This window comes from Plectropomus leopardus, chromosome 15, assembly GCF_008729295.1.
Source record: "Plectropomus leopardus isolate mb chromosome 15, YSFRI_Pleo_2.0, whole genome shotgun sequence".
Classification (NCBI taxonomy): domain Eukaryota; kingdom Metazoa; phylum Chordata; class Actinopteri; order Perciformes; family Serranidae; genus Plectropomus; species Plectropomus leopardus.
In genome coordinates, this window is record NC_056477.1 from 4,409,432 (window position 1) to 4,430,659 (window position 21,228).

Genomic DNA, 21,228 nt, shown 5'->3' on the forward strand with positions numbered 1-21,228 from the left:
GCTGAACGTTTTCACCAGAATTCGATTCTTCTTTGCTGCTCTAAATCAGTAGTTACCAGCAGCAGCACAACTTGCTGTGTTGGGGAAATAATTGATTTCCATGGAAACTGCCATTTTATACAGGTGCAAAACTACTTTAAAGCTTATCAATAAATGACATGGTATGGGATTGGTGTGTGTATTTTCCAATACTGATCCAGCATTTCCGGCAGCATCAGAGGGATTTCTGATACTGGTCTCGGTTTTGGAACAAGTCGATACATTAGTGGACAAACAGCTGCTCTTTGGTGCCGCGTCTGAGCTCACCTGTCTCCCGGGTTCAGGTCCAGGCTGACCGGGCTGCTGCTGTTCCTCTCGCTGCTCTCGTATCCACTCTCCATTCTCTGGATCAGCCTGGGAGGAGGAGGAGGTGGAGGAGGCAGATCTGCTCGTCCTCCACTTCCAGGTCCATCTCCGCCTCCTCTGTGGCTGCTGGAGGCTGTGGGGAGAGTCCAGGAGGAGCCTGGCCCGACAGACCTCACCTCCCCCTGGGCTGGTGAGGGGGTATCTGCTCCCTCTGAGGTTGGACCTCCACAGTCGTCTGGCAGGGAGGCTCCAAGCGGGCTGTACCCTGCCTGCCTTCGCCTCTCACGATTGAAGATGCTATCAATGTTGAGCGCCTCCCTGCGGGGCCTCCACGCTGGCCGGTACCTCCCCGACCCTGCTCCCCCCGAGCAGCTGGACTTGGACTCGCTGCTGGTGCTGTCGGCCTCCCAGTCCTGGGGCTTATTGGAGGAGGGATCAGAAGTGTTGGCAGAGTAGAGGTGGTTGTTGGAGGTGATTTCAGAGGAGAGGACGGCAGCTGGTAAAGAGGAGGAGGAAGAGGAGGAGAGGGGTCGGCTGTGGATGATGTTGCTCATGGTCTCCTTGAAGTCTCGGAGGCGACTGGTTGAGGATGAGAAGGAGGAGGAAGGTTTGGGAAGGTGACGAGGAACCTGCTGCTCCTTTAATGTCTCACCTGGGGAAGAGTAAAGAGGAACAGAAGAGAGTAGCAGAAAGGAGGAGAGAGAGGAAAGAGGGGGAGGAAGGAGGAGGAAAGAGAAGAAAGCAAAAGGGAGAACAAGGAAGAAGAGAAGAGGAGCAGGAAATTGGGAGAGTGGAGAGAAAAAGGCAAAGGACAAAGTGAGACAAAAGTAAAATACCAAAAAATGAGACAAAGTCAAAGTAAGATTACAGTGACTGAAAATGAATGAATAGAACAAATGATTTAATATGAGTGAAAACTAAAAACATGATTATCAGCAACAAAAGTCCAACAGTTTTTACCTCATATCTTTCTTTTCCCAGTGACAAGCATGCAACGCCCAAATGTTCTGTTATATTTTGTATATTGTTTGTATGTCTATATTTTATGCGGCATGCAATGGACCTTTTTCTGGGTCCTTCATAAAGTGATGAAGAACAGTAAAAAAAGTAATAATTTCTAGTTAAGTTTACTATTTTTATATATGCTGTTACGGTTCGTTTTTCAGCTGTAAAATGTGATGCCGTTGTAAATGCAAGAAAAGTAATGTTTTCTTCACAAGTTCAATGTAACATGCAATAAGTAACTGATATATAAATGGTCATTTTGTGGGTGACGTACCCTTTTAACAGATCCTTGTCAAAGCGTTTTGTTTAAAAATGAGTAATAGCAGATGTATCGCTATCAGGCTTTTTAAAACTCTTATGAGATTATCATCAGTAATCCATTATTGGTACTTTTATTCAACATCTCACATTTTTAATAGTCTGTTTGCTCAATAATTCTCTACTCTGTTTGGCACCAGCGCCCCCTAAACTCTAAAGCCCAGCAATATGCACAAACACCCCGCCTACCCTCGCTGTGGTACCCGGCAGATGAGGCTTCGGTGTCGGGTTTAGATCGCCGATGGCGGCTAGAGCTCCGCCTCCTATCCCCGGCCCCGCCTCCCTTCCTCAGAGACTGGTGCTGCTCACCGTCCGTCACGTGGCCTTAGCAACAAGAAGCATGGCAACGGATGTTTACAGCATGGTCACCACATCATGCAGCACAATGACAGGGGTAAATATTAAAGTGTGCTCGGCTGCACAGCGAAACAAACCGCTTCTTTTTTTGCTCATAATAAGATGATCAAATCCAGATGTGCATGAGTGAATTAAAATGAATGGTGCTTTGTAAGAAAAAAATCTGCTGTGATTCAACAACAAAATGCAGCACAACAACCACTCCCACACTGCCAACGCTACTTTTAACGAGGAAAGAATACTTCCTCCACGTCTCAGCGACCCACCTATGGTATCCAGGCTGCAGAGCGAGGTGTGCAGGGGTCCGTCTGGGCGCTCGATGCAGATGACGGTTCCCTGGGAGTCAGAGGAGTAGTGACTGGCCAGGGACTCATGGTGTGAGTGGGAGGGCTGTCGGTACGAGTAGCTCTCCGTCGACGAATCGGTGCGAGTGTCGCTGGAGATTGACTGCTCGCGGCCTGGCCGGGCGGGTGGAGGGGGGTGGGGTTAGTACACAAGTCGAGGGCGTCAGTGGTGGTGTGCCCATATACACACACACACACACACACACAAATATTCATGACATCAGACACACCTAATGCTACGACTACTACGACTACAACTACTTCTCTAACTGACTTTAGTTACCTCAGACTTGTCTGTCATAGTACTACTACGACTACAACAAGTACTACCGAGTCTGGTTTAGTTACCTGAATGTTTGCTGTTGTGCTACTACTACGACTCCTAGTTGTGTTGTAGTTACCCGAGTCTTCGCTGTCGTAACAGGCCTTGTTGAGGCTGCGGAGGTCGAAGCGCGAGGGCAAGTCCTGGACGGACACCGGCGTCCCCCGCGGGTCTGCGTACAGCAGCAGCAGAGGTTGGTAGTGGCCCTTGATGCAGCGAGAAACAACGTCCTTCCACTTAGGACCGATCTGCAGGAAAAAGACAAAAACACACGGCAGATGATGAAGCTAAAGCTGATGAAAACAACAAAATCACAGAATGACATCTGCAAAACCCCAAACTTCTGGTGTAGTGAAGGTTAAGCCGGAGCACCCGTGTACAAAGGCTATGTCCTTATTGCAGCTGCCGCATGTTCGATTTCGGTCTCGGCCCTTTGCTGCATGTCATCCCCTCTCTCTCTCCCCCTTTCATGCCATTGCCTTCTCATTGAACAAGAAACAATCTTAAAAAAAACTATCATCCTGCAATTCAAGCTGTTGTTTTTTTATTTTCGTTATTTGTTTATTTGGTTGTTTTTGGTAAGCCTGTGTGGTGTGCTTCTGAGGTTGTTTTGGTCTCCAGATTTAGCTCCAGAGTGAGCTCTCCTTGCTTTCACGCTGCTCTACAGCGCAAGACGCTGCAGACGCTGGGTGAGTCTGAGCGGGGGAGGCTTTGCCCGACCAAGATAACGTTATCTTTAGTCATCAACTTAAAACAATACAGTCTCTGGCTTCTGTTTGACATCAAGGATCAGAAAAAAGAGCAGCATAATTTATGATCTCTTGTTATGGTACTTGGTGCGCATTAACATAGATGTTTACTAAAGCCTACGCCGTGAACGTCACTGTCACCCTGAACGTCCTGCCAAACCCTGTTCAGACTCTCAAACTCAAAACGGGAAAAAAGGAACAAAAAGTAGAATATTCACATCAAACCGCCAAATCCGATTCAACTTATTCTGAGTCCAGCAGAACTCTACAATACTTGGCTGTTTTCGTCATGGAAAATTTTTAATTTTTGATTTTTATTTATATCATATAATTGATTATTTAAGGTGCGGCCCTGATATTTTACTTTTAATTTTGCCTTTTACTGATCAGTCAACCCAGAGCTGTTAACTTTACCTATCCTCAGGGGAAACTGATGTGCATTAGTTGTAGTACAAAGTAGAAAAAAGATGATTGACAAAGTGCAAGTATGACAATTTAACACTTGTACTACTGCTGAAGTAAAAACATTTTTTTCCCGCTGTAATGATCCATTACGTCTTTGTACTACCAAACCTCTGGAATTTAATCAACATTTTATATCTTTCTCAACTATAATTTCATTAGCCTTCACAGAAACTAAAAGATGTTTTCTGAACTTAATCTTGAACTTTTAGGTATTTTTAACAGTTTGTTACAAATGCTGACGGCTGAACTGAATTACGTGCCTACAGATAAGGAAACTTGGGTAGTCAAAACATTTTCAACAATAATCAGCCCTGCTGATGTCACGTGTTTTTCAAATTTTTGAATAAAGCTTTCCACATACAACTATCAGCTGAAACAGTAAAAAGTAGCTGGTGAATTTACCAGCCGCAGCGAATCCGTCCTGTTGACCTCGAAAACAGCGCTCAGCAGATAAAACAGTGACGGCAGCCGAAATGTTCGAGGCTGTTTCGTCAGGCTGTTGGAAATTAAGTGTCGTCTTCCTGCTCTTGTGCAACAGAAATCCTCCTGCTTGTTATTTTAACCTTTTCTCCGAAAAAAATAAAATAAAATAAATACATAAATACATATATGTATCCATGTTTACCTCCAGATCTGCTCAGATCTAACAGGACGTCCCCAAATCCAAAAGCGCCAACTTGTCCGTCAACCATGTACCGCTCAGTGTGTGTGAAAAATGTGTGTGTTTGTGCAAGAGAAAGAAAGAGATGTGTGAGCAAAAGTGTCGTCTGTGGTGTGTGTGTGTGTGCGTGTGTGTGTGTGTGTGTGTGCTCTGACCACACCCTCGGTTCTGTCCAGCTGGACTGATCAACAATAGAGGGATATCCTTGTTTTCACAACCAGCAGAGAGAGAGAGAGACCGACAGAGAGAGTGAGGGAATGTAATATCTCATTCCACCAATGTTATTAGAGGACAGCAAAAACAGACAAGAGACTAAAGTCAGATAAAAGAAAAGAGAAAGAAGGGAGGAGGTGAAGAAGGGAGCAGGAGGAGGAGGAGGAGAGGTGTGAGGATGGACAGAAAGTGAGAGATCACTGACTACAACATGAAGTCATTTCCTCTCTTTAAACTGCACACACACACACACACACACTTCTATACCTGTGAGGACCCTCGTCAAGTTCTCAAGTATTTCTACATTGTGTGGTACAGGTACTTTTACTTCTGTTACAAGTCCTGCATTCGAACTCTTGAGTAAAAGCATAAAAGCAGCAAAATATACACAAACTATTTTAAAACTGGATTTTAAACAGTCTTTCATCTCTTGTGTTGTTGTTTAATGGTGATTTTTATTTGGATTTTTAAAATAATTTAGTAATTTGACCTTTAATCCTTTATTTTTATCCTTTATTATGTTTTTATGTTTTATTACTCTGTAAAGCACTTTACATTGTCCTGCTGTATGAAATGTGGATCGGTCTAATTGCTGGTGTTTAACATCTGTCTGAACCTCCTCTTGCTTCATTTGATGTTTGGTACCGACACCTCTGTGAGACACCTGAATATACCTCTTTGACATGTGCATCATCGAAGTACATCCATCGTCGGATCTTCGTCTGGAAGAAGAAGGTGGAGTAATGTTTCCCGTAGTAACACACCATGCCGACCAGGTAGAGCTCAGACTTACGAGCCTTCTCCTCCGTCACCCTGTAAAACAACTGCAGAGAGAACGAGAGGAAGGAGATTTCGATGAAGCAGCTCAAGAGAACCAAGATGTTTATCGGCTGTTGGCTAAAAAACTTCGTACATCTCCCAGACGCAGGCAGGTTCCCAGAGTGTGAATGACGTCCTCAGCCAGGTCCGAGTGATCCGAGTCCCAAACCAGACCGATGGTGATGATCTCCGGACTGTTGAGGAGGACACGAGCCATCCTGAGCTGCTGCCCACACTGACTCTGAGGAAGAGGAGGAGGAAGAGGTCAAACACTTACACTCGTAAGAAACAGCAAATGAACGTTTGGTTTATATATTTAATTAAATGCGTCTTACGGGACAGCTGCGTAGGTCTCCCATGCTGGCGTTTCGCAGCAGCTCCCCAAACATGCCAGGAGTCGCTTTCTCTCTCGACTCCAACATCTTCACTGCCTGGTTACTGATGAGGAAGAGGAGGAGGAGGAGTGTGACCTTCATTTATGACTCTCATATAACTGACATAGTTCAATGTTGCATTTATTACATTTGAATCGGAGAATAAAGGCAGTGCTTTTATTTATATTAAATAGAAGTATAATCACATTTTGAAGATATAGTTTAAAAAATGTATATTTCCTCTGGTGTAAAATTCAGAAGACTTCTGGACCATTTCACAAACCAGACCAAACAAGGATGGCAGAAAAAAGTTGTGCACCGCATCATTAGATAATTATTACTGTTACAAAATAAATACTAAGAAGTATATAGAACAAAAATAAGAGCCGAAGTAAAAAATAGAAAAGTATACAATTAAATGAAACATGAATCACCCGTGCGTGTCTGTGTGCGTGCCCACACACACGCACACACGCACACACACGCACACACACACACACAGCAATAAGTCTGTTGCCTAGGTGAACCTGAAGTGTAACCTAGCGACAGGAATGTATGCAAGAGTGTGTATTTCAACTTACCTCTTCTGAGATGAGAGCTATTCATAGTCTCTCTCTCTCTCTCACACACACACACAGACGCACGCACACACACACACACACACACACACACACACACACACACACACTTACCACAGGGAGGTGGTGGAGATGTAGTGGACCATCTGAATGAAGGGCAGCGGGTCTGAGGACGCTCCACAGCTGCTGCACACACACTGACACACACAAAGACAGGAAAACACACACAAATGCATGAGGTCAACCTCGAATCTGATGCTTAAATGCAGAAATTTTGAAAAAGGAGTTTGACTTATTGTTATTCCAGCAATTTTTTTTGACAAAACTCCTCAACAGATAATATAAATTTGCGTTTAAGATAATATTTGTGTTATTGGTGGGTTCATTCACTCTCCTGAAAACTCTGAGCAACAATCATCACTAAGCTCCACAAACTAGGTTTAGGTTTAGGTTGCTGGGATTTCACAAAGTTAAGTAGGTTGGAAAGACAATATAAGCAGATGGGTCTGCGTCAGGGTGTATTCGTAAATCCAATATAATGATGAACACAAAATGAGAGCGCTGTTGTTCAAAGATGGGCATGTATCTCTATACAACTGAGGCTGTATGCATTTACACACAAGGAGCAGCCTAACTTTGATTATTTCATTAGCTAAAAGTTTAATTCTGTTTCTTCTGTCTAGTTCATAACTACAGTATTTAGTTTTGCTGCCTAAATGTCCGTCGATATTTGCTGCAGTGACATTTCTACTCTTACTCTCAGCTGAAAACTGCTCGATTCTCCAATTTGCCGAATCAGCCATAGTGTGCCAGATTTAGGTGCTGTTGGCTGTTTAAGGGAACGGGAGATGACACTCTGGTTGAAATGATGTTACGTCTAAAACACATCTATGATTAATTAAGGGACTTAATACAACCCCTTTGCTTCTTGTGCCTGCAAGTTGGACACATGCTAAATGCTCTAAGCACCTTGCACTTCAAACAAAGCCTGTAGATTGTTTAAACAGAGACCCTAAATCTCTAAGTCTCACCTGTTCGAAGAGCGTCATGGCAAACTTCTGGTGGGGGATGCAGTGCCTGGCTGTGCAGATGTCTTCTTTGGTCTCGTCTGCGATGTGGAAGTGAATCCTCATCAGGATGTTTTCCTGCAGAAACACACGTAACAGAAATGATAATCTGTTTCATTTGGTTACAACACAAACGCCCTCTGAATACGTCATGTTATTGAACGTTTTCACGGTTATGTGTGAGGAAATGCTGCATGAAGTGTGTGTGTTGACTTACGAAGCACTCTGCAGCGTCGTCCATGATGCCCAGCTGAAACCTCTGCTCGTCCTGGAAGGTTTTGGCGAGCGCGCTGCGAAGAGCGTCAGACGGTAAAACTCTCTCACTGCTGTACTGAAACTGGGCAAAGATACTCTGAAGATACAGACAGATGGAGACTGTTAGAAACAGAAAGCTGGCCGAGGATCAGCTTCAGGTAGCAGACTGATTCTCACCTTCAGAGCACAGAAAATGCACGAGTCCTCCATGCACTTATGGGTCGTCAGCTGACGAAAACTACGTCTGAAGATATCGAGGTGCCAGAGAACCTGAGAGACAAAGACGCAGAGAGAATATCAGTGAATGACACGAAGAAAATAACACACACTCAAGTTGCAAAAGATATTAAATAAGAAGGAAATCCATTCAGCATTTAAATGGAAAGTCAGATGGTGTCAAAATAAAACTTACAAACCTTAGATGAAAACTAAATACTGATTCTGATCCCTGATGTACCAAAAAAAAAAAAATTAAAAACTATCTTCTCTCAGCAGTAAATCACCTCTACCTGCCATGACCCACTCCCAAAATCTCAGCGGACAAAGAGCAGGAAATAAAGATTTTCCCCGTACAAATAAACCTGACTTAATCATCAGAAAATATTCTCAAAAACCCTCTCCGTCCATCTTTTCTGTCCAAAACTCTGAGGAAGAATTTAAAGCCAGAGGAGCGGTCAAACAGTTCAAGACAACTATTCTGGAAAACTCCTTCACTGTCCTCACCTCTGCAGGAGGAGTGGAGAAGACTAAGGGCAAAAAACGGATTTTCTCCGTTCAAAGTTTAAAGTCCTTAAAATCGGAATGAACTTTCTGGGAATCTGTGTGACTCAGAGCTGCAGCGGCTGCTCTGACTCCACTAAAAGGCTCAATGTTACGTGTTTATATCAGAAAGGCGACCGGCCAATCACCTGTCAGCACAGCCGCACCGCCACCACTGACCTGAGACGACAGCCGGCCAATCGGAAAGCTTTTTAGTTTAGTGACCTGAGGACGAGCAGACGTGTGTGCAAGAGAGTGAAAAAGACCGTGTCGGATACACAAGTGAAGATGTGTGTGTGTGTGTGTGTGTGTGTGGAAGAGACGAAAGAGTGTGTGTGTGTGTGTTAGCGTGTCAAACTGTGTTCATCACCTCCATCTGCTTCAGGAAACCATCTGGACTGTGTGACAAAAACAAGAGTGTGTGAGAGAGATGGAGAGTGTTAAAGTGAGGGTGATGTTGAGGGAGAGAAAGTGTGTGTGTGTGTGTGTGTGTGTGTGTGTGTGTGTGTGTGTGTGTGTGTGTGTGTGACAGCACGACATGAGTTTGCGTGTGCCAAAGAACAAATGTCACAATGTGTGCGTCTGTCTTCGTGTGTGCGCTGATGTTTTCATCATTTATAATTATTCAAAAACATTCAAAAGTATTTAAACTAGATATTTTTCTGGTTTGAGTTGCTGAGAGAAATCGTCTGCCTTCTCTCTAATATAACTGAAAAAAATTGGCCCTCTTTTTGTGGTGCTCAAAGTGTAAAAACATAAATCACACTAAAAAAAAAAAAAAATCTAAACTAATACATCAAAATGTGGGTTTCTGATATTGGGGTGAAGTTGAACTGTCCCTATAAGATGTTTTTTTAATGCTAACTACAGTGCAATTTAATATATTATTATTTAGATGCTGCAGTAGCACAACGACAGAGATAAGTAAAGATAAACAAAGAGAAAAAAATAATAATTGAAGGCTAACCTACACCTCAGACCATAGACATCACAAACCATCCGGCAGATTTGAAACACAGCCCCTCCACGATTTTGCAATCACAGTAATAACTGCAACTTAAACCAATCACTGTGAATTCAGCTTGCAGTTAAAATTTTGTCCAATCATTGCGATTTTTCCACAAATTTGACCAGCCATCGCATGAGCCATAAAACTCACTTTCTTCTTTCTGCAGATATGTGCAATACAAAATTACTGCTCAAGACTGTGCAAGGCGACATAAAAGCAGGGGTAAACTGCTTTGCACTAATTTATTTTTTTTGGTAGTGCACAAAGAAATTGATTGGGAAACCCTTTTCTTAGGCAAAACATGCTTAAATGCATAGACAACAGACAAGACAAATCACAGTGACAAAGGTTGTTGCATACAGATCTATTGCACGTGCTAAAAAAATCAAGGTGAGTTTTATTAAACATGCACAGTTAGGTAACATTAGAATTATATTCACAAAGTGATAACAACATGCATCACTATGTTTTAGAAAAGATGCTGCGAAATAAGGCATTTTAGGTCATAACGCTTCCAAAAAAGGCCCACGAGTATCACATAAACACCTGATGAACAAAGGTTAGTAGATTTAATGTTTGATCAGTTTGTTTTTAAATGCAACAATTTTCAAGCTTTCTTTTGATTTCACCACAGATTCACAAATATTTTGCTGAGATCAGATTCAGGCTTCAACGCTTTGAAATGACACTGATTCCAAAAAGTAATTGAGTAAATTGCAAAGTGTTTGCAAAATTGCAAAATTTTTGATGTCAAGTACAACTGGCCCCATATCACTTTAGGACAGGACACCCTACGGACCAGAACTGCAGTTCAGCCTGCATGAATACACTATGACACACACACACACACACACACACACACACACACACACACACACACACACACACACACACACACACACACAGAGGGGGATTTTAACCAGCTGTGACGGCGGGTTGTGAAGGCAGCCAAAGGTTTCATAACAGGATCAGGAACCATCAGCAGTTCAAACTGCAGAGGAGAAAATTATTATTTAACATTTTCACACTGGGTAACAGCAGTTTAGTATTTCATTCGGAGTTTGTTTATATTTATATATATTTATATTCTGTACCTCTCCACTCAGCCCAGAATATTTAACCTTCCAACTTCATCTTATAAGAACAATATTTTAGGTCAGTCTTCTTGTTTTCGGTCTTCTCTGCCATCCAGAGACTTTGTGAGTCTCCTCTCCTGCTGAGCGGCAGGAATTCAGACACAGAGGAATTTTTTCATCACTTTATTTATGAGGAGGGTTTTAAAAGAGTTCAGAGTCAGAGAGGGGGGTGTTTAAATGGATGGTTGTGGATTTGAGCCCTCGGAGTGATGCGTAATTTCTATGAAACTGAATTTTGATTGTGGCGACAAACAATATTACAAACTGTGCAAAGGATTTGAAGTTAATTATTGTGTGCAAACTGCACTTCATGCCTGTACAGAGAGACAGACACTGGACTTCCTGTTAAGTTTTGGACTAGAGCTGCAACAATTAGCTGACTGATCGACTGGTCCATCAACAGAACTATCAATAATCGAATATAGTCTCCTAACATTTGCTGGTTTCATTTTCTCCCACGTGAGGACTATATAATATATAATAATAACTGTAAACTCGGTAATTCTAGATTTGGGACGGCTAAACAGACTGAACACATTTCAAGACGTCACTTTGGACTTTGGAAATAATAAAAGGTATTTTCCACTATCATTATATTTCATAGATCTAATAATTAATAAATTGAAGGAGCGAATAGTCAGCAGATTAACCAATAATAAAAATAACTGTTGGTGGCAGCCGTAGTACAGATAAAACTTTCAAACAAATGATAAAGGTGCCGTTGAGGAAAAACTCCAGCATCAAATCTGAGCCAAAATGAGTCAGCAACGATAAAAAATAAAAAAAACAAAAGATAAACATATTATTCAAATAATACCGTAACAATTCAAACATAATCCTAGCATTGAAAATAATAATAATGATAATAATACATTTATTCATAGATTGCTTTTTAAGGTACTCAAAGACACTTTAAAAAGTCACAAAAGACAATAAAATAGATTACACTAAAATACACAATTAGATATGCACAACATTAAAGACACTGTATAACAATAAAAAGTGTGTAAGCAATTAAATAATTTTAAAATGTGGGTCAGCTTCGTGATTTATGCAGCCATTTCTAAAATAAACAAATAAACAAACTTTTTTTCTCAAATGGACAGAAGGTGTGTTGGAATAAAGCCCTGAGGTGTGAATCTGCCATATACTCTGTGGTGTCAGCACTTTGGGTGTGTTTGTTTTCTCCTTCCTGTGCCCCCCACCAGGGCCAATATGTTGCTTTGTTCCTGCAGGACGAAGCAGCAGCAGCGTTCAGCAGGTCGGTCAGGTAACAAACCTTCAGCACAGATTAGTAAACGACCCTGCTGGCTTCATATGTTCGAAAAACCATTCGTCGGTATTTAGATTGACCTCATTAATCATTTTTGTCTATAAAATGTCAGAAAATAGTGAAAATTTCTTTTAAGATTTCCAACAGCCCAAGGTAACATTTTTCCATCTCACCAACAATCAGATACTTACTTTACCGTTATAAATTATAAAAAAGCATCAAATGGTCACATCTGACATCGACTAATTACTGCATCTCTTGTTTCAGTTCTTTTCTATGAAAATCTACCTGCAGAGACTTGAAACCTGCTGCAGAGAGACAAACCGTCTCAGTCAGTGTCGAGTCTACTTTTGGTTGTTGTTTTTTAGCTTACATTGTAGACACCGAAACAGGAGCCTTGGTAATGTCAAAAGCTTCTGATGTGACTCAAACACATCTGGTGTAACAGGGCTGAGACAGTGGGAGGATGATCTGTGGGAGCTGTGAGGGGGGTGGGAGCATCAGTCGAGGAGGTAAACCACAAAGGAGCGGAGGAGGCTGCACTGTTGATCTGAATGCATTTTTTGAATATCTGAAGAAGGTGTGTTCAAGAAAAGTTGCTCCTAAACAGACTGTGAAAAGTTGAAATTATGGTTACAGGACATTGTGATGGATTTTGTAAAGAAGAAGAGCTTTACTAAAGCCACAAGCTGCCTGTTAAATCCAGCTTATTTTAGGTATCACTGTGCACTAACACCGAAAGAGGAAGCTGTTCCTTTTTAAAGGTGCAGTATGTAGGATTTTGTGACATCTAGTGGTGATTGCAAACAGCTCAAAAGTGGAAACTCTCATTTTGGATTCCTTCAGTGTTCATTGTTCAGGAGGTTTTTAATAAAAGCCAAATTATCTGCTGATAACTGCTCACTAACACAAACAGAACAGGGGATTTAAACCGGTAAAAATATTAAATAAAGCAGTTTCACTGTAAGAAAAAAAAGGTATTTTTCCGATGCCGCTTGTCATGGGGGGGCATAAAGTAGTCCTCTCACACATGTGACACTTCCTAATCAACCTCTGAAGGCAGGAGAGTACAACTTTTGAATGGTAGCATTCATATTTTTAACATATGGAAAGCTGGTTTTCCTGACATCACACCGATGGAAGCCCGAGAGGACGGAGATCAATCTAAAAACGGCTGAAGGATTTGGACCGATTAGATTTCAAAGTTTTCTATCAATGAACACTATTGGGAAGACCCTTTGCACCTTAAATGAAAATTAAAACTTTCTTAAACTGTATATTGTTTCATGTATTGGTATGTTTTTCTATATTCAAAACCCAGTGAAAAGTATTTCATTAGATTTCAAAGTTTTCCTAATTAATATATTAAAACCTGTTGGTAGGACCCTAATGAGCGTTGGCATATTTGCCTCATTGATCTGTGTTAGATTTGATAAATATCAGATGATGTTCCAGCTCTGTTTAACTAATGTGTCATTAACTGCAGAGTCTGATTAAATAAAGTCAAATAAAGTGAATCAGAGTCAGATTTTCATCCGGTGACAAAGACGGATGTTTTTTCTTAGAAAGCTGGATGTCCTGAGCAGCAGGGAGGATGAGGAGGATGAAGGTGGGTGAGCAGCTGAACTGAAGGCCTCAGCTGCTTGTTATCATGATGTTCTTCCTCTTCACTTTGTCTTCGTCACATGTCGGAGCTGCTGAGCCTCCTGACTACTCCTCCAGTCCTCCGCCACGCCACGCCGCATCTACTTCCCTCAGCTCAGCTGCCCGCAGCCTCGCAATCCTTTGGATCACTGTGGTTTGACGTTAGGCAGCAGTGATGAGTCAACATGGACGGGCGGAGAGCTAAAGGGCTGCTGGAGGGGGGTCAGGGTGGTGAACTTGGCCGGTGCACAAGAGTCATGAGGAAGTGTGAGTGTTCACGGTACGCTGGGCTCAGCGGGGGTTCACATCCTGCCGGGCGGCAGACTGATGCCTGAAGTCGATACTTTCCACACAGATTTGTGTCAAAATGCGATGTATTTGTTTTAAATCCTTTTAAAGTCCAATAAAAATTGTGTGGAGACCGGTATTTCAAAGGGTGCATGTTATATTTTCTCCTCCTACATTCCAAGTGTTCCTTAAGTTTTGAGAAGCCTATATTTTACTGGAGTAAAAAGTAGGGATGCACGATAATTGACCCGATATTGAGACTTACGACATCATACCGATAAATGCGATGAGATTTTCCGTCAATCTGTGTTTTCACTGCAGGGGAAACTGTTACGGATGTCATGCAATAAAGCAACATTTCAATGCCCAAAAACAAACGAACAAGACGATCTAAGGAGGGGAGGACTACTAATGTGCTGACTTTATTGCTATTTAGCGGCTTTTTTCTGATCCTCTCAGAGGCGTTGTTTTAAAAAAATGCAAGAAAACAGTGTCTCTGCCGGTGTCCGCTCTGCTCTCATTAGCTGCCGTTGTTGTTGTTACTGAATACAATACAATCCCAAACTGGCACCAAAATGTCTACAGCCGGCCCTGATACTGTCATTTATTAGGCTACCATGCTGGCTGCTTACAATTCAGGTTGACATAAGAAGAGGGGAAAAAAAACAACCCAAAAAATATAAAAATGAGATTGATTTTGCACCTGAAAATGACTTTACCAAAATGTTTTCAAAAGTTGTTTTTTTCTCCATTCACCACATCTCAGCCTTTCATACCCTCAGGTAATGAAAAACAAACAAAAAGAAATAATCAATTATCAATATCTTATTAGCCACTAGAAGCTGGAAATTATCGGAATCGGCTGAAATAATCATTGTCATGCATCATTTGTAAAAAGTTCATCAGATTCATTAAAAATAGCAAAAATGCTCCTGAAATTTTAGAACCTGTTTTTCTTTGGACATGATAATTGGTCAATCAAGAAAATATTTGGTACATACTGCACTGAAGACTTTATTTTACAAACTGCACATTTTGCAAGAGTCTACCTGAAAAGGTGCTCTTCTCATTCACTATATTTGTGTTAATAAACTACTTTAAACAACCATGAAGGGATTTTATTGCTTTTATCTTTTCCACTTTAGAGATTAATTTTGATGTATTTTTATGCATAAATCATTTAATAAGAAGTTGGTCAGGCATGTGTTTACCTGCAACACTAGAATGTACTATTGTGTGGTATAGGAAATAACCATTTCAAATGTCCTGAAATCCAGACATTTCCTAGCAAATTGGAAATGTTCCTTTTTCCTATAAATACCCTAAAATCCTAGAAACATCCTGAAATCCTTGAAATGTGCTAAAATTCTAAAAACGGCCAAAAATTCAAAAAACGTGTTAAAATCCTAAAAATGTGCCAGAATCCTAAAAACGTCATGAATCCTATAAATATCCTAAAATCACAGAAACCTGCCAAATCCTAGAAACATCCTAATAGCCTAAAGAGATCATGTAATCCTAGAAATGTCCACAAATCCTTGAAATGTCTTAAACTCCTGAAGATGTCCTGGAATCCTAGAAACATCATTAAGTCCTGGAAACATCTTAAAATCCAAGTAATGCTCTCAAATCCTATAAATGTCACAAATTTCTATAATCATGTATGGGACTACTGCTACTGGCACCTGGCCTCCTGTGATTTCGCAAAAGTGGCCCCCAAATAAAGTAAGTTGAGTATCCCTGCACTAAATGCTTTATGCTTCTTTATGAACAGTAGTCTCTCCTGGAAACACACTGAAGTGGAAAATCAATCAAGTCCAACTTTAAGGATTACACCATTTAACAGAGTAAGGTTTTTTTTCTGATGACAGAAGACGTCCATGTGTGCTGACCTCTGACTGTGTCTAATGTTGCTGCCGAGCTCACACTAAGCTTCACTTAAACGATGTAATGAGCGTTTCCTCCTCAGCCAAGTCTGTCATTTCAGCACCAGCCCCACCCTGCAGGGTTAATGAGTCAGCCTCCGTTTAAACCGACACCACCAATAATTACCGCTCTCACATACACACTCCATCCCTCGCACTGTCGTAGCTGTTATTGTTGAGGCAGACAATGCAGCACCTCGTCCTCAGAAAGCTGATGAGTCATAAATGAGTGTAATGTGCAGTCTGGGAGGTGTTACAGGCTCCTGAGCTGCAGAGGCTCATTACGGGCTCACATAAGTACAGAGGAGGTTATCAAACTGGTTGTTAAGTGGATGGTGGAGTCATCTGTCTGACTGCTGTTTACCAACCACAGTATTGACTGACTGACTGACTCAAAGGCACTGTGGTGAAACTGGGCCCTCTGTCAGCGTCTGGATGCATTCAGCCTCACTACTGCTGAGTATTACAAGCATGCTGATGCACATAAAGGCCCTTTTACACAGAGTGCGATTTTTTTAATGCACAACTCATCAGGAGTCTGCAGCCATGTTAGCAGCTCTGCAAGGCTGATAATGAATGCCTCAAACCTCATGACAATCCATCAAATATTTCACAAAATAATCACAAAAGTGAACGTCATGGTGGCGCTTAAGGAAAAGTGAACTGAATTTGGGGTGAAATGATATCAGAGTACTGCATCTGGTCAGTGGGTCACCTGCAAAAAAAGAGTGATTCACAGGCGGTATTTCGCCTTAATTTTATTTCTGGGTTTGTTTCTGGGCAACTGAATTTCTTTGAATTTTGGACAGCTTATTGGACAGATGAAGACACCTGTAGATAAAACTATGACGTTATAGAGCATAACATTTATCAATTAACTCAAAGATGTTAGCAGATTAATCAATATTGAAAAATCTCTTTATTGGCATCCCTAAGTTATTCAGTCAATTTTGTCCTCCTATCTGGAGAGGAGACTCGCAGGACTATGAATGTAAGTCTGCAGCTCTACAGCAAGAACACTCAATACAGGTTTCGCCCCAGAGGTCAAAGGTCACAGAGAAAGGGGGTGTGTATGTGTGTGAAAGAGGAAGTAAAGAGAGTAAGAAACGACAGAAGGTGTGTGTGTGTACCTGCAGGGCGCTGTTCAGGAAGCAGCTGTTCTGTCCCGGCTCGTTGCTCAGCCCTTTACTGGGAGCGATGGACGTCATGGTGCGAGGCGTCAACATCCCCGGCATCCCAACACCACCGACAACACCAGCGCTGCCTCCAGCGCCGCCTCCAACGCCTCCACCTCCACCTGATGCAAAGTAGTTCCTCTTCCACGACATTCTGCCCGCTCTCTCCTCTTCTCCCTCTGCTTGTTTGTCTCTCGTCCTCGCTCCCTGCAGGAGTCAACTTCCCGTCGTCCGTTCTCCTATCGAAGGAGACAGAGCCATGTCCTCGGGCCGAGGGGAGGATGAAAGTCAGAATATGATGAAGACTCCCAACAACAAGATGGACAAGGGCATGAAAAAGGAAACAAAAATAAACTGTACTAAACTTTGAGCAGGAAAAAAGCGACTCTGCTCCAAAAATGTAAGTTTCAGAGTACAAATAAGTTCCACAAAATATGTAGTTGAATAGCTTAATATTCTTTGTCAAGAAAAAAAAATCAAGCTTTTGCACTTTTATATTCCAAAGAAAAATCCAAGGATATCCAGGGACTTTGTATCTCTTTGTTATCACTCCAGAAATTCCAACACTTTCGTCCTTCGTTGTAAATCCGAAATTAATGAATGTGCTCTATCTTCTGTGAGAATTTTTCCAGCTTCACAGATTCTGTATTCAAGGATCCTTTTAGTTCGACGTTGCAATAAATAATTGGTTTTTATTCAATATGTCAAGGAATTCAAAGGTTCCTCTGCTTTATAATCCAAGACTTTCAAGGACTCATCCCTCGGAGTGGTTCAGGCGCTACAGGTGCGACGACCTTTGCCCTCCCTTTCACACACCAGCACGTGGTCGCACTTCATCCTTCTCATCATCATCATCATCCCCACAGTCAGGACCAACAGCGAGGTCCTGACACAAACCAGTGGGCAGGGTTCAGAGGTCAAAGGTCAGAGGCTCAAGACGGATCTGCAGAAGGAGGAGGAGAAAGAGTCTGAGCGGTTTCTTTGATCTTAAGTTTCCTGCATTCAGGAAAACAACATTCAGACTCTGTTAGATCGTCATCAGGCACAGGGATTGTTTTCACTGCTGTGCTGATGCAGTTTATTTCACAAATAAACACACACATGCACGCGCACGCACGCACATACACACACACATGCACACACACACGCGCATGCACACACTCTCAGAGTTTCTGCAGATTTAGATTACTTAATTGTCTGTCGTGGCAGAAAATCGTCTTAAACGTGGCTCAACATACAACATACAGTGCAAAACAAACTGAGACAATGAACATACAGCGTTTGTTCCTAAAAACTAACACAAATAATTTTGACAGAATAAAAATTACATCTTTTTTTTACAAATTGCATTACTGTGTGCTAAGTGGCATAGTGTTAATGTAGATGCGGATCATTACCATTTATTTAAGAAGTTTATGGCAGGGGCAATAAAGGAGTTTTAATAAGTGTTTCACTAAATTAATTAGGGTCATTTTAAGACCTTTTTTTAATACCACACTGAAAGTAATTAAAACCCTTTTCACTGTCAATACATTCAAGGACAGGAAGCAAATAAAAGGTCTATATGCATTTTTTATGCATGGTTAATGAACAATTGACTGTGTATAAGTCATTGTATTTAAATTTCAACTACTAATAAACTAAATTGGTGAAAAGTGGTGCCTTTTTTTGGCATTTCTGTTTTTTTTAGCTATAGTGCCTAGTTTAACATTTGTAAGGAAGACAATCAAATCTAACAAGGTACATTACTTTGATAAAGTAATTGAAATAGTTACAGTTATTATTCATTACATTTACATGATAACTAGTAATCAGTTACCTATTACATTGTACAAGTGCCAGCAGCCCAGAAAAAAATCTTCCTTTGACTTCTGAATCCAATGTTTTAAGACTTAAAACCAAAGTGTCTTGTAAAAAAATAATACTTTTGTTAAAACCTATTGATCCTAAAATAAAAAGCAATAACAAGCGGGCATTTTCTGTGGCCATGTTGTAAGAGCTTTGCATTTCTACCTGGTTATAAAATTATTATATCATTAATTTAAAAACAAATCTGTTAAATGAGCTCAACGTTGATTTAGAAAGTTATGAAATTAAAGTGAAGGAAAATCTGAAGACTGTGTTCAGTAATACAGACAGACAGAAACCCAAGGTTTCAAAGCAGGACTTGTAATAACTGGATTTAAGGCCTTTAAATCTCTTTTAAGACTTTATATCGAGATAATTTAAGGCTTCTCCAGATGAAGGCAACCTTTCTCCTCCTCCTCGTCTTCACACTGCAGTCACAATAACAGACAGAAGCATTTACAGCATTTTCTGAATCTTTCCGTTCATTTTGTCAATACCTCCCTCTCTCCGTGGTTTTATTGTCCTGACTGTCTGCTGCCGAAGCCTTCAGGGCTATTTTTGACAATTATTACAAAACACAAATATTAAATGAATGTTTAAACACAGACAGACTTTAAGAAGGGCAAAAATGCAAATCTATAAAGTCTCTCTGGAGACGAATAATCTGACAAACGAGATGAGACAAGACTGCAGCAGTTGCAATAAATACTGGGAAAGAGCGACAAATAAAATTTTTTTTTAAAAAGTAAATAAAAAAAAAAAAAAAGAATAACTTCAACTAAATAAGTGCATGATAAAAAAGGGCACTTTAGCTACTGTGTGTCCTTCTGAACATGTACATATATGTGTGTGAGACCAGGGAGGTGTCACTCCAGGGAGCGCTTGTTTACTACAAGAGGATCAGCTGACAGGACGACAAACACACACACACACACACACACACACACACACACACACACACACACACAGTATTAAGCTGAAGTTTATCTTTATGACTCAGAGGATCCAGGCAGTAAAAGTCGACTGACAGCAGAGCAGCGACACTCACAGTGAAGTGCTGAATTATAAACAACCGCTCATCAGATTTACACTTCAAACATCTGAACCATCAGAATATCTCAGTGAGCAAACTGATTAAAGTGAAACATATGCATGAAGACATGCTGAAAAAGATTTGAGACAAAGCTACGGTAAACCTTTGACCTTTTCTCAAGCTGCCAGCTTTAAACGTGAAAACAAACCAGTCAGAACTCCCATGATGCTCAGCAGTCCGCCACAACAAAGAGTCAAATGGCTTCTTCTCGAAAGCTGAGTTTAAAGCTTTCTCAAAGTAAATAAATAAGTTCATGAATGAATCAACAAAGGGAGAGAGATGGGAATTGTGTGTGTGTGTGTGTGTGTGTGTGTGTGTGTGTGTGTGCGCGTGTGTGTTATGTTGTCTGTGAGAGAGGTAAACTGCCGGTCAGAGCAGAGGGAGGTGAGGAAGGATTAGCCTGATCAGACTCTGTCTGTCTGCACAGGATTTAACTGTCTGTGTGTGTGCGTGCGCATGTGTGTGTGTGTGTATGTTATTGTCTGTCTGTATTTCTGTCTGTTGCTCCTCCATTAACAACATTAGTCTTACTAATTGCAGCAGGTCAGCAGTTTAAAGCAGAAGCAGCGGTGAACCTGAGAGAAACCGTTTTTAATGCATTTAGCTTTTGCCGACAACAAACAGATCAAACCGCCTTCAACAGACGCAGCAGCCACCAGCATAAAGTGAGCTTGTATTTGAGTCACGAAGATTGAGACCAGAACTAATTTTTTCAATAAATCAAACAGCCAGCAGTGCAAAGCCTAAAAATAATGAGAGAATTTGCTGCCTCTAGAAAAAGTCAATCAGTTGATCAACAAAATGAATTCACACTTATTTCAATAACTGGTAAAATCTTTCATTTATCTTTTGTTTTGATACCAAAATTCACTGGTTCCAGCAAATCCAATTATTATCTTTAACAACTAGCGTTGGATTATTTTAATCTGGTCATTAACAGGAATGAGAATAGGAACCAGGTCCAGTTGAGAACTGCATCCAAATTGCCTGATCCATTGGAATTGCATGCCTCCGAGATTTAACGTTAGTTTTATTGATGCCGGCATGTTTTTCTAGTGTGTGACAGTTGTGCATTACAAAACAACTAGTACATCTAACTCATGCATCTGCACTGCTGGAAACCTGCACTGCTGGCAACAAGAAGGTGTGGAGGTGGAGAGGCAAAAACGGTCCAAAGCTTAATTTCACAAAGAAAGACGAAAACAG

General features: G+C 41.2%; 1 protein-coding gene across 3 annotated transcripts in view; it reads right to left on the reverse strand.

The window, feature by feature from the left end:
* The window catches only part of LOC121954396 (inactive ubiquitin carboxyl-terminal hydrolase 54-like), a 54,254-nt gene that overhangs the window by 13,949 nt on the left and 19,077 nt on the right, over positions 1–21,228 (reverse strand). For 2 of the 3 annotated variants that reach the window (XM_042501872.1, XM_042501871.1), the window contains exons 2-13: positions 17,037–18,024; positions 8,050–8,142; positions 7,835–7,969; positions 7,582–7,695; positions 6,665–6,747; positions 5,934–6,036; positions 5,693–5,839; positions 5,454–5,603; positions 2,771–2,939; positions 2,292–2,483; positions 1,858–1,992; positions 307–997 (exon numbers count right to left, since the gene is read on the reverse strand). In XM_042501872.1, coding sequence (XP_042357806.1) covers positions 307–997; positions 1,858–1,992; positions 2,292–2,483; positions 2,771–2,939; positions 5,454–5,603; positions 5,693–5,839; positions 5,934–6,036; positions 6,665–6,747; positions 7,582–7,695; positions 7,835–7,969; positions 8,050–8,142; positions 17,037–17,234 — 2,210 coding nt within the window. In that variant the 5' untranslated portion in view covers positions 17,235–18,024. The remainder of the gene's footprint in view (positions 1–306; positions 998–1,857; positions 1,993–2,291; positions 2,484–2,770; positions 2,940–5,453; positions 5,604–5,692; positions 5,840–5,933; positions 6,037–6,664; positions 6,748–7,581; positions 7,696–7,834; positions 7,970–8,049; positions 8,143–17,036; positions 18,025–21,228) is intronic. The other variant, XM_042501873.1, reaches the window with a different exon arrangement.